This window comes from Euprymna scolopes, chromosome 20, assembly GCF_053919585.1.
Source record: "Euprymna scolopes isolate OS-2025 chromosome 20, ASM5391958v1, whole genome shotgun sequence".
NCBI lineage: Eukaryota > Metazoa > Mollusca > Cephalopoda > Sepiida > Sepiolidae > Euprymna > Euprymna scolopes.
The window spans coordinates 55,532,273-55,546,327 of NC_136501.1; the positions used below are offsets into that span (position 1 = coordinate 55,532,273).

General features: G+C 36.7%; 1 protein-coding gene across 4 annotated transcripts in view; it reads left to right on the plus strand.

The window, feature by feature from the left end:
* Positions 1–14,055, plus strand: part of LOC145241437 (UBX domain-containing protein 11-like) — a 303,692-nt gene that overhangs the window by 218,299 nt on the left and 71,338 nt on the right. For 3 of the 4 annotated variants that reach the window (XM_080104392.1, XM_080104391.1, XM_080104389.1), the window contains one exon: positions 1,709–1,820. The exons of the other annotated variant lie outside the window; for it this stretch is intronic. In XM_080104392.1, coding sequence (XP_079960518.1) covers positions 1,709–1,820 — 112 coding nt within the window. The remainder of the gene's footprint in view (positions 1–1,708; positions 1,821–14,055) is intronic. 4 annotated transcript variants of the gene reach the window in all.

The window sequence follows — 14,055 nt, forward strand, 5'->3', positions numbered from 1 at the left end:
TTGAATAAATATATACTATTAAAAACGTTCCTGCAATCTAAAAACTTTTGTGACAATCTAACGCCATATATTGTCCATTATAGAAATATTGAGTTATCGCCCTTGAAAATCTATGGCACATCTACACCATTTTCAAGGGCGATAACTCAATATTTCTATAATGGACAATATATGGACTTAGATTGTCACGAAAATTTTAACACGTTAGTTTGAATAGAATTTTATTAATAATATCACGAATAGGTAAGTATTTATCAAAACTTTGTTTATTTATGATGGAGTTATAAATGAAATCAAATATGTCTAAGTATATATATATATATATATATATATATGAACAAATGTTTTTAACTCTTTTTCAAGATGTCTTTTAACATGTTTTATTAATCATTTGTTCATATTATAAGCTCTATTTCCTTTTCGGTTTTATTGAGCTTTTACATCTGGTTGAGATTACTTTACTTGTAAATATTAACTCTTTAATATTTATAATATATTTTAAGTTTACCATTTTGATTACCTTGGTAAACTTATTGTAATTTTTATTTATATATATATATATATATATATATATATATATATATATATATATATATATATATATATATATATATATATATATATATATATGTATATATATATTTTAATTAATCTATAAAATTTACAACAGAACACCAACCGAGAACTTTGGGTATGTTCAATAAGTTGACTCCCCCCACTCGGTATTTAAGTATTGAGAGAAAAAAATTAGAAAGAAAATTATTTGTTTATAATGTATCCAGATTAAAGAATAGAGAATGAATTTGAAACTTTTATAAATAGCGTAAGATAAATTAATCGCTATATATATGTGTGTGTGTGTGTGTGTGCGTGTGTGTGTGTGTGTGCGTGCGTGCGTGCATGCTAAGCCAGTCAATTGCAATTAATATGCAACGTAACATTAACAAAGTTCATGTCATTAAGTATGCGACAATTACTTTTAAAATGTCCGGCAGCAGTCACAAACTTCAAAATTGAATTTTGAGACCCCTGGACTTTGAAGCCCTAGGCTTCAGCCTGCCTAACCTATTGGTAAATCCGGCCAACGATATAAGAGTCAAAGCCGGTTATTTTTGTTGTCAACAAATCTTTTGCTTTAACATCAAATCGCGAATGTGAAAAAGTAATTCATCCGATTATCATGACACAGCAACTTCTTTTGGTGATGATGAGCACGTTCATCATTAAAATTGATGGCATAATTACATAGACAAACCGGTTCCCATAAGATCACCGAAATTAAACAACGTTGAGCCTGGAAAGTACTAAAATGGATAAGCATTTGGGAATTCCAGGTGCTGTACCTGCTCTCCACTTATCTTGGCATTGTTTCCAGTCCGTCTTTTTCATTCATTTAATTGGTAAAATCTTGGGCCTCTCCTTGCCACTGGATCCAAGCAGTGCTGCTTCAGGAGATGTGTCGCTGGAAATTGTGCAACAATTGTGCAACCCTTACAGGAGTGTCTCTTGTCTCTTGAAACTGAACAGAGGCATCGCATTATGAAAGGAAACACAAAAAAATATTTCATTTGACAGTGGTTAAACTATCGACCCTTTCCACATTTTATTTCCCAGTAACCCACCTGAGACAAAACGTCAGCTTGGATTTAATGAAAATCTATATATATATATTTTTTTCTTTTTCTGCTATTGTTCCTGCGTGTTTTAGGACTTTCTCGGCGACTATGGCCTTATTTGGGTCGGTGAAACAGATGCTATCGATGTGAATATAGACTGCGGCAGCTCAAGAAGGTCAAAGAATGATGATATCTGGAAACCAGGTGGGTGTGACTTTATATAATTTAACCATTGATTTTCAGATGTTATGTCTAACTGGTTCTTTTTTCGGTGCCATGTTCTAATAATGAGGTTAGCCTTTAAGAATCAGTACTTAGAACAGCGTTTCTCAACCTTTTTTTCTCACTTACATAATCCTTAAGATAGATTACATGGTTGTTCTCGTTTAAACAAAAATAATTCTAAGCTCAAACGTTAAAAAATATATATAAAGTACCAATATCATATCTGTGCCTCCGTTCTGTCTTAAGAGACAATGGATACCCCCTGTAAGGGTAACTGCAGGTGTAATGGTGAGGCAAGGGCTGCACAAGGACCAACCGCACTTTTCCTGAATCAGCACTGTTTGAGTCCAGTGGCAAGAAAAAGTGCTAGATGACTGGAAACAATGCAGAGATAAGCGGAGAGCACATAAAAAAACCTGGAGTTGCCAAATGGTAACCCGTTTTAGTACTGACCAGGCTTTATGTTGCTTAACTTCGATGATCCAACAGGAACCGGTGTGCCAACGTGAATTATACCTAAAATATAAATGTAGACTGAGTAGAAGCAGACAATTTTTGCACTAGTTTATTTATTATGTATTCATCCTTTCATGTTGAAAAAAAAAATAAATTGGGTAAAATGTCCCGTGAACAAATAAACGAACTAAGAAAAGGTTACTTCCGGAGAGAAAGTTGAACATGCTTTTCTAATGTTAAAATTGTGGCTGTATTTTTTTCAAATACTCATCGTACTACCACAACGATAAAAAGTATTCTTATCTCCCTGTAGGGAAACGCATGACTTACTGAACTATCTTTTCTGATTCTGAGGAAGATCACATACAGTTCAGGGATGATCCTGATCGCCTACTGCCCCTTTAGGTGAGCGTAGAAATACTACCTACAGAACCAGATGAGGGAATGAAGGAACATACTGGTGGCAATAGTGATGAGAACGATGGACATGACGATGGACACCAGTTCTTCATCGAAGTACCTGAGAAAGACGAGTACTGCGCACCCTCCGTGATTGTGAAACACTGCCTCTTGCACCATGAGAGGGGATGATGGAACATGCTGAGGAAGATAGAACCGAGGAAGTGATGCCTCCGATTCTTCGAAGGAGTACCCGACAAAGACGGATACTGCCCCCTTGCCCTGATTATGAAACACTGCATAGGGAACCACGAGAGGGGATAATGGAACAAACTGGTGGCAAGAACGGTGGTAATGAGGAAGTACTGCCTCCGATTCTTTGAAGAAGTACCCGACAAAGACGACTGCCCCCCCCTGCCCTGTGTGTGATCATGAGATTAGGGGGTGTGTAGGGAAACGCATGACTTACCTAACTAGCATGTGTGCATAATTCAACCGGTCAGTCGTGGAACGAAATGAATGGAGAAGAAAGAAACAAAAATGGCTGCCTTATCTCTTTATATGCCTGCAATGTGACCACCCGATATGCAAATGAGATGCTCCTGGTTGGAGATAAAAGAGGGTTGCTTTTTAGAGGGAGGTGCATTTTGAAGTTGGATTTCGAAGAAATAAGTTGAATTAGCAGAAGTTCGTTTGGAGTTGAGAGAACGTACGTGACGTATACAGAAGTTTTGGAAGTTGGAAGTTTGGACAACAGTGTCAACCTTACCCAGGAAATTATTGGTGTAATGGGCAGAAGAAATAACACTCAAGTTATTGAATTATACTCCCATCCCTCTTTATATATCCAAATGAATCAATGCAATTTTTCCCCATCTATTCTAACTATCTAAGCATCAAAACTGGTTATGCTTATTTAAATCTATTTATTTATTCTCCATAATTCAAAAAATAACATAAGAAACGAAGTGATTTTGCTGTTTGTCGAGCTATTAAATGCTTCCTTATGAAGAATAGGAAACTCTTCTTTCACAGAAATCCAGAACGTGTCCAAAGATAGGTTTGTTCTTGTAAAATCCTTAAGGATCTTTTGTGTTACTTTAAGATTTTGGGAGGAGCACTGGTTAAGAAACACTGACTTATAGTTAAGCAACAAATTAGAATAAAAAATATCTCAATCAATCACACTTAACACCGAACATATTAAAGTTGAAGGAGTAGATACAGCGAGTCCATTAGCCCTGTACAGCAATCTTCTAGTGACGGTGTTCCAAATAACCCTTTTTTGACAAAGAAGTCACGACTTATCAAGGCCCTAAAACCACTCAAGAATAAGGGTTAATGAATGGTGGTTAGACAACAGCATAGTAATCGTTAGTGGTGGAACTTGGGTAAAGTTAAATTATTTAAGGGGTCAGCTCAACAAGAACTTGTTTACATTGAACTTGAAGATGACCGTACTGTTGCCAGCGGAACAGTGTTACACAGACGGGCAGTTCTAGGAAAGAAACTTTGTTTATGGAATTTTCGCTTAGTTTTAGGCACAGATGGAATGTGAGGGGAAATTGTTGATAGTGGTTGTATATAGACGAGTGTATGTTGTGTAAGTTTTGCAGACGGGACTATAGAGGGAAGTTCAGGCGAGCACTTATGAAACTAACGATGGAGCAGAAACAGAGTCGCAATGTCTCTTCTGTGGGAAAAAGGTTGCAGGAAGGAGAAACGGGCATCACTGACTGTTTTGAAGTTGGTTTTGAACTCTGTCAAGGCAAGATACGGTGCTCTGAGTAGCTCCTCCCCAGATGTGGCAACAGTACTTCTAATAAGAATGGAGGAAATTGTTGATAGTGGTTGCAGTTTGAATTTGTTATAAGCCAGCGTGAGAATGCTCATGCCTCATTTGAATGTTTATTTGTGTGAATTTATGCTGTTGAAAGCATCTAGGGGTGCAGGAGTGACCTAAGGGATACAAGCATGGACTATGGTTCAAATCTTATTGTTTTTTTTTTGTTGTTTTGCTTTATTTTTGTTTTTTTAATGCAAATCGCTCCAGATAAGTCTGAAGTTACTTGATGTAAGGAGATTATTGCAGATTAGAAGATTCCTATAGAACATAATTTTAATAAGACCAAGGTAAGGGGGAAACAGTCAGCAGGAAAAGATTTCCATAAGTCTGCAGTGCTTGAAAAGAAGCAGCTGAAAATGGGAGCTGCATCAATAAGAGGTATCAGAATAGTGAATTGATGGAGACCTGTAGACCAATGAATCAACCGAGTTGGAGCAAAGGAAGCAAGGAATTTATTTTTATGAAAATCACTCGAGAGAAGGCGTGAAGACACTTGATATAAGGGGCTTACAAGATGATTACACTGAAGATAGTGAAGCATAAAAATGTGGTAAAAATCCAGTTTTTACCGCTAGCTCACTCAGTCTAATTATAAAGAGGAACTAATGTCTGAAAATCCGTCAAGCACCTGTCATGGAAATATGGATAGAGTAAAGCAGAGAGAGAGAGAGAGAGAGAGAGAGAGAGAGAGAGAGAGAGAGAGAGAGAGAGAGAGAGACTAACAATGTTTATTTTGTGAGAAAGGATTTGTAGGGGAGAGAAAACACTTCGCCACCAGATTTCGAAGTCAACTTTGTACTTTGCATAGGGAGATTAAAGTGCACTGTGTGACAGCTTTTCAGATGTGACAACAGCATTCCAACTTTATATATAAGATAACTATACGTGTATAGCAATAGATGTATCTGCAAGAGTTGACATGAAAGGGGAATTTAGTGTCTAATAAACTCGTATTTTAATGAAATCTGCAGGCGATCATTAATTAAAGTTTACAGAAAACCGACAACTTAGACAGAACTAAACAGAACAGTGTTGTCCGCCATATTTTTATAACAGCGTCCGTGTACTAATGAACCTCCCTCGGCAAAAATTTGATGGACGTCAAGTTATTAACAAATAGTTTCTATAAGCATCTGACAAGGGAAGATTACACTTACACTCAAAAATGTACAAAACATCTGTGGCAATTTTTGTATGCAAAATGACACAGAAAATCCATTTCTGGGGGGAGGGGGTTGTCGAATTACGTACAGTTCGTTGCAAAATTTTCACTTTCAAGAATTTTGTGGAGAATCTTAGTGATATGAATGATAAACAGAAATTCCATCATGATATATTAATGATGGAGAAACAGAAATTCCATCATGATATATTAATGATGGAGAAACAGTTTTTTGGGTTTTTTTTTTTTACACAGGAATCACTGCTTATCAAAGCCAGGAGGCCACTCGAGGATAAGGGTAATGGGTATACATTAGTCAATGTAATTATAGCGTAGTAAACATAAGTAGTGGGAATTTTGTAAATTGGATTACTTAGGGAGACAGTTCATCAAGAACTTGTTTACATTGGACTTGAAGACAATCAGATTGTAGTCAGCTGGAAAGCAAGCAATCGTAAGAGAGTTCCACAGGCGTGCAGTTCTAGGAAAGAAGCTTTGTTCATGGAATCTGCATTTAGGTTTAGGCACAGTTAAAGAGTGTGGGAAATTATTGATAGTGGTTTTGGCTAGACAAGTGTTTTTTGTGAAAGCTTGGCGAGGGGGGACCATAGATTGAAGCTCAGACGAGCATTTGCCATGAAAATAATAATAAAGCAGAGACAGGCTCGCAGCATCTCTTCTGTGGGAAAGAGGTTGCAGGGAAGAGAAAGGGGCATCCCCCACTAAGCTACAAAGTCTGCTTTGAACACTGTCAAGGCAGAATAAGCTGCTTCTTGCAGCTTCTGCTCAGATGTGGCAACAATACTCCATCGTTGGCCGTACTTGGCTTTTCTATAGGTAGAGAATTGCATCAGAAGTGAGGTATATACTGGAGCGGTAGAAGGATCCTACCATTTTTCCAGTGACCTTGGCAAGGCAGGAGTAAAGGTCAAGCCCAGAAGCTTGTCAAAACAAGAAGCCTCCTCAAGACGAGAGCCATTCATTTCAACCGATGCCAGATTGGCATCAGAGCGTAGATGGTGTAGAGATAGAAGCTTGGTTTTAGATGCATTAAAAGTAACCAGCCACCTCTTTCCCCATTGTACCACATGCTCAAGATCAGAGGAGAGATAATCAGAGAGAACTTGATAAAGTGGACATTTTCTATTTCTTTCTATGATGTGCTACCATAGATTGTAGTGTCGTCAGCATATATGTCTACGAATGATCTAAGGATGTGATTTGGAAGATCATTTATCTAGATCAGGAAGAGAGTTGGGCCCAGGATTGATCCCTGAGGGACTCCAGCATTAATACTGGGAGTTTCTGATTTCTGCTCATCAACCACTACTCTTATGAACCTATCCAGAGAGAAATGATTTAATAATTTAGAATACATTTCCAGCTATACCATAGCTGGAGATCTTTTGAAGTAAACCTTTGTGCCATACTTTATCAAAGGCTTTTGATATGTCAAAAACGATTGCCCTAGAGAGGAAGCCTTCGTCGAGAGATTTGCTAATCCTATGGGATATAACTGTAAGCACGTCTGCTGTAGATCTAGCAGAATACTTTTTTGCTGAGATGGTTGACTACTTCTCTATTTAACACAGATTCCAGAAGCTTACTCATGATGCTGAGGAGACTTATTGGTCTGTACTGAGAGGGAGATGATCTATCATCTGAGTTCTTAAATACAGAACATAAACATAGACAATGCTTAAATAACTTTTTATGGGCGCTAGTTCTGGTTGAAGCTTTTTGTGCACTATAATTGGAATGCCGTTAGGGCCAGTTGCTTTACTGGAATCAAGGTTTATCATTAGCTTGGCAACCTTACATACAGATATTTGTATGTTGCATAGCGTGTTTTCAGATACACAAGGAAGTACTGGGTGTTGGCAGCCTTGGTCATAAAAGGTAGAATTAGCTGTAAAGATCTTGGCAAAGAGTTTGGCTTTGTCTGATGCTGACGAGATTACCTCAGGTCCATTGATGATAGTTGGGGTAGAGCACACACTTCTGTTCAGGATTCTGTTTGCTATATGCCAAAACTGATGCTCAGTTACCTTGGACTTGACGAACTGAGCATACAACTTTCTCGCATTCTTTATTACTTTTTTACAGAGGTTGCTGGTGGACCTGAAGGCGGCTTTAGTCTCAGAACATCTATTACGTTGGAAGCAGTGGAAAGTGATTTCTGTATGCAATGGCAGCAGCACATTCTGGAGAGAACCATGGCTGGCTGTTAGGTTTTTGCTGGAACTTTTTGAGGGCATGAAATGGTCTATACCTACAATTAACCATTCCGTCGGGTCTGATAATATAGAGGACACATCTTTTTTAAACATGAAACGCAGAGGTAGATCTGATATAAATGTGTGGAAGCTATCCCAGTCAGCCATTGAGTATTGATATAGTGTATAATGAAAAGGTATGTCTGAGGACCTATTACATTTCGTTTTTATCTTAACTGATACAACAGAGTGGTCAGAAGATCCCAGTGGAGACAGAATGGAAGATGAACATAGCTCAGGGCAAGTTGTGAGAAAAAAGTCCAGGAGACCTGCATACTGGCCATCAGTGTCGGGGACACGGGTGGGTTCATGAACAATCTGAGTGAGGTCATAAGCAAGGGAGAAATCGTGACAGAACCTCCCCTCGTCATCAGTCTTGTTTGAGTGGGTTAACCATACCACATTGTGAACATTGAAGTCTCCACAGACGTGGATGTTTGCTGAGAGGTACACAGACAGGGCATGGTCAATTTTCTCAGATAAGCTTTTAAAGATAATAACTCCACTGTTGTGGGGCGATAGAGTGCAAATATGAACGCGATAATGTGAGCAAGTGCAACCTGGAAGCACATATACGGTAAATTAAGATCTTCTTTGGAGATGTCCCTGCCACATGGAAAGTTGTCTTTAATGTGGGCACATACTCCATGCCCACGGCGATCTTGGGGGTCGGGTTTAGATGTTAAGTTAAAATATCCTTTAATTACAAACTCATCTAGGGACGTAGTCAATCCTATGCCGGTCTTGTTTAGAAATAATAGGTCAGGTTTAGTCTCCTGTAATAGAGTTTGAACCTTTGGAAGGTTGGAACGTAGACCCCCTGATGTTGGAGAAGGAGACATGGTAGTGGGGGTCTATGTTGGAAGTTGGAGATCTGGGTTTGATTGAGTATTTTTTCTGGAAACCTTTCATGATTAGGATTTTGGATTTGTGGAATAGGTCAACAGACTTGCTTAGAACAGGGCAGAGAGGAAAAGTAAGAGAAAAGGGAACGAAGAAATAAACCCTGGGATGTTGGCAGACTAACGCCGGAATATAAAAAGGGAAGATGACACTCAACACAAGAGGGTTAACAGGACAATATATATTATTTAACTGGAATTTATTCTTGAGATGAGCATTATTTATTAATTAATTTTATTGCGAACTATTATCCTAATGTATTTAGTTGTTGTTTCATGACGTTTCGGCCAACTATTCCTCTGGCCTTTGTCAGGTGGTATCCATGATGGGATAGGAACATCGAATCTCCTAACAGCATCCTCAGAAATTACTGCCTTCCATAGTTGTTGTCGTCTCACCACGTTTTTGCCAAGTAAACCTCTCGCCAGCTTTGGGTAGGATTGAAACCACTACCTTCAGACAAAGCTTTTTTGATTCTATAAATCAACGTTTATTTTAAATATACCAAATGGTATATTATTTAAATGGAATTTATTATTAAGATGAGTTTTATTTATTAATTCAAAATAAATAAACAAAATAAATTAATACTCATCTCAATAATTAATTCCAATTAAATAATATATATACCATTCGGTACAGACCGGTGGCACAGTGGATAGAGACGTTGAATCTCTATGGTGCCTGGTGAATATTGTCTGAAGATAGCTGAGTTTCTATCCCGTCACAGTTACCACCTGACTAAGTCCAGATGAATAGTTCGCTGAAACGTCGGGAAACAAGAACGTCTGCAATAAAATAAATTATGACAAATGTTGTTGAAATTTGTTGCACAGTGTTATTAGACACAGGATCATGAAATTTGTTGCACAGTGTTATTAGACATAGGATCATGAAATTTGTTGCACAGTTTTATTAGACATAGGATCATGAAATTTGTTACACAGTGTTATTAGACATTGGAACATAAAATTTGTTGCACAGTGTTATCAGACATAGGAATATAAAATTTGTTGCACAGTGTTATTAGACATAGGATCATGAAATTTGTTGCACAGTGTTATTAGACATAGGAACATGAAATTTGTTGCACAGTGTTATTAGACATAGGAACCTGAAATTTGTTGCACAGTGTTATTAGACATAGGAACATGAAATTTGTTGCACAGTGTTATTACTCATTGGTACATGAAATTTGTTGCACAGTGTTATTAGACATAGGAATATAAAATTTGTTGCACAGTGTTATTAGACATAGGAACATGAAATTTGTTGCACAGTTTTATTAAACATAGGAACATGAAATTTGTTGCACAGTGTTATTAGACATAGGAACATGAAATTTGTTGCACAGTGTTATTAGACATAGGAACATGAAATTTGTTGCACATTGTTATTAGACATAGGAACATGAAATTTGTTGCACAGTGTTATCAGACATAGGAATATAAAATTTGTTGCACAGTGTTATTAGACATAGGAATATAAAATTTGTTGCACATTGTTATTAGACATAGGAATATAAAATTTGTTGCACAGTGTTATTAGACATAGGATCATGAAATTTGTTACACAGTGTTATTAGACATTGGAACATAAAATTTGTTGCACAGTGTTATTAGACATAGGAATTTAAAATTTGTTGCACAGTGTTATTAGAAATAGGAATATAAAATTTGTTGCACATTGTTATTAGACATAGGAACATGAAATTTGTTGCACAGTGTTATTAGACATAGGAACATGAAATTTGTTGCACATTGTTATTAGACATAGGATAATGAAATTTGTTGCACAGTGTTATTACTCATTGGAGCATGAAATTTGTTGCACAGTGTTATTAGACATAGGAATATAAAATTTGTTGCACAGTGTTATTAGATATAGGAACATGAAATTTTTTGCACAGTGTTATTAGACATAGGAACATGAAATTTGTTGCACATTGTTATTAGACATAGGATCATGAAATTGGTTTGCACAGTGTTATTAGACATAGGAACATGAAATTTGTTACACAGTGTTATTAGATATAGGAACATGAAATTTGTTGCACATTGTTATTAGACATAGGAACATGAAATTTGTTACACAGTGTTATTAGATATTGGAACATGAAATTTGTTGCGCAATGTTATTAGACATAAGAACATGAAATTTGTTGCACAGACTCGGTTAAATGAACAAGAAGCCATTCTTAACATGGGAAAACGGAGTGGGTTGTCATATTAGCTGAGAGGAAGATAATCATTGATCACTAGGGACCATATCTGGCTTGTCACTTGTAATTTTTCAGACCCACATTGTATGTATACAACGATACATCCAGAACTTTACATTAAAACAAAGAGGAGAACAAGGAAAATCATCTGTTGTGGCCAGTACGTGATTACTGGTAATAACTCATATGAGAACTCCTAACGAGTAAATAATAATGGGGCCAAACACAATTATTGTAGCCAGCAAGGAAGCAGTTTCATGATAATGTTCTCAACAAATGGGAAGTTCTCATAAAGAAACTTTGTTCATGGAAGTTTCGTTTCGGTATTAGATACACATAGGCTGCCTCGTAGCTCTTGCTTCACTTATTCTGTACGTTAATCCTCACATTCCATGAGCGATGTTGCCGACAAAGGGGAGAGAATTGATGTTTTCTGGGTTGGAGTCTATTCATATAATACTTATCTTTAGCTAGATTTTAATCTCGAGCGAATTATTATTTTTTATTTATTTTAATTTTTTAGCTTTTTGCATCAAGTTGTTTCATGCCTTGTCTGGAGCGATTTCCATGTTAAAAAGAAACTATTTTAGACAATGGAATTCGAAAAGGATCAATCATCAAGACTCCCAAACTTGGAGACTGGCTATCAGAAACCATCAAACCATCCCAAGCAAAAGGTGGTGGTGGTGGTGATGATGATGATGATGATGATTATTGCCAGAATTTAAAAAATATTATCATTTCTGTACCATTAAGGGAGAGCTGGGGCATAATGGAGCAATTCACAGATTTCTTTTATTTTCTTCTAAATTATAGCATTAATGGCTGCTGCGACCTTTGCCAACGTGATGCACACGAGCACCCTTGTTTTCATGGCCTTCGTCCTTTCTTAAGTAATGTGATCATATTTATAAACGAGTTTCATGACAGATTAAGAACTGAGTTGTTCAGGGGAGGAGGATAAAAGATTAAAAAAACCTAAGCCAGACACTTCATTTTGACGCCTACCAAGCACAGACTGTCACGTATCAAGCACTATAGCATTGTGGTAACAGGATATTTTGGTAAGATATCTTGTAACGTGATATTTTGCTATGATATCTCCTGATGAAAGAGAATTTGTTTAATATGAAAATAATCGCTCGCTGAAATGAGAACGTGATTTGAATGTTTATTTGTGTAAATTTATGCTGTTGAAAGCATCTAGGGGTGCAGGGGTGACCTAATGGATACAAGCATGGACTATGGTTCAAATCTTATTGTTTTTTGTTGTTGTTTTTTTTTTAATGCAAATCGCTCCAGACAAGTCTGAAGTCACTTCCTGTAAGGAATTATTGCAAAAGATCAGAAGATGCCTATAGAACTTAGTCTTAGTAAGACCAAGATAGAAGGGAAACAGTCAGCAGGAAAAGATTTCCATAAGTTTGCAGTTCTTGAAAAGAAGCAATTGAAAATGGAAGCTGCATCAATAAGAGGTATCAAAATAGTGAATTGATGGAGACCTCTAGACCAATGAATCAACCGAGTTGGAGCAAAAGGAGCAAGGAATTTATTTTTATGGAAATCACTCCAGAGAAGGCGTGAAACCACTTGATATAAGAGGCTTACAAGATTATTATTGCAAAGAGATTCCTATTGACCTTAGTCCTAATAAGAGTAAAAGTATAAGTAAGAGGGAAACAGATTTCAACACATTTGCAGCTCTTGAAAAGAAGCTATTGGAACTAGAAGCTGCATTAGGACGGGGTATAAAAACAGGAAATTGATTGAGACCACTAAACCAACGAGTTAAACGAACTGGAATAAAGTAAACTAGTCATTTGGTTATAAAGATCGCTCCATTCAAGACACGAAACCACTTGATGTAAGAGGCTAACAATAATGAAAGATGATTATTGCGAAGGCAAGATCTGCCTATTGATCTTAGTCTTGAGAAAAACTAAGGTTATAGGTAGGAGGAAAACAATCAGCAGGAAGAGATTTCCATAAACTTGCAGTTTTTGAAAAGAAGCTACTAGACTCACGTATCAAAACAGCAAATTGACCAATGAGCCAAACGAGCTTGAACGTCTTTTTTAGTGCTGTGATGCTTGCAATAGTTTTCTCGATTCGGATTACAATTACCGATTCCATACTAAATTCTCGATTCTGATACAATTACTGATTCCGATTCCGACACTTTATAAATCTCTAAATATTTAACTATAAAAGTGTTATTTTCTCCTGATTACCGTAAAAACACATATTAAATTTTTCCCGATTCCGATACAATTACCGATTCCGATTCTGTATAAATCTCTAAATATTTAACTATAAAAGTGTTATCTTGTCCCGATTACTATAAAAACATTTTATTGGAAGTTTAAATCATTATTTATTATTTTATGGAAGACTTTTTAAAAAATCAGAATCAAATAAAAAAAAGAAGATCATTAAATGAATCGTTTTTGGCATCGGAAAATAGGCATAAATTTTTCCGATTCCGATACCCCAGAAAGCTCCGATTTTTCTGATTCCCGATTCCAAGTCTTTTCCCTTCATTGTCTGTAGTGGGTGGTGAGGACATATTAAATGCTCCAACCAATAAAAGTCTATTATTTTCTGTAGAAGTAAACACAATGTATTTACTTAGGTAGTAAAGGCATTCTTTGACGGCACAAGATTTTTCCATTGTAACTGCTTTCTATGTTTTGCCGTTAGGTTAGAGTTGGAAAGTTAGGAAGTAATAGGGATAGTTCTTTTAATATCGATTCAGACAAGTAAAATCGAGATGTGTTCTACATATATATGCTCTGAATTATCTTCCTTGATCTAACGCTGATGTCGCATAGCGGTAATTGTGTTAATGTACCTCTTTATGCAACCCTCTGATAGTAAGAGATCTGTTTGAACATGTTTTTCCTCACATATGCACACCCACATGTATGCACGCACATACGCACACACGCACG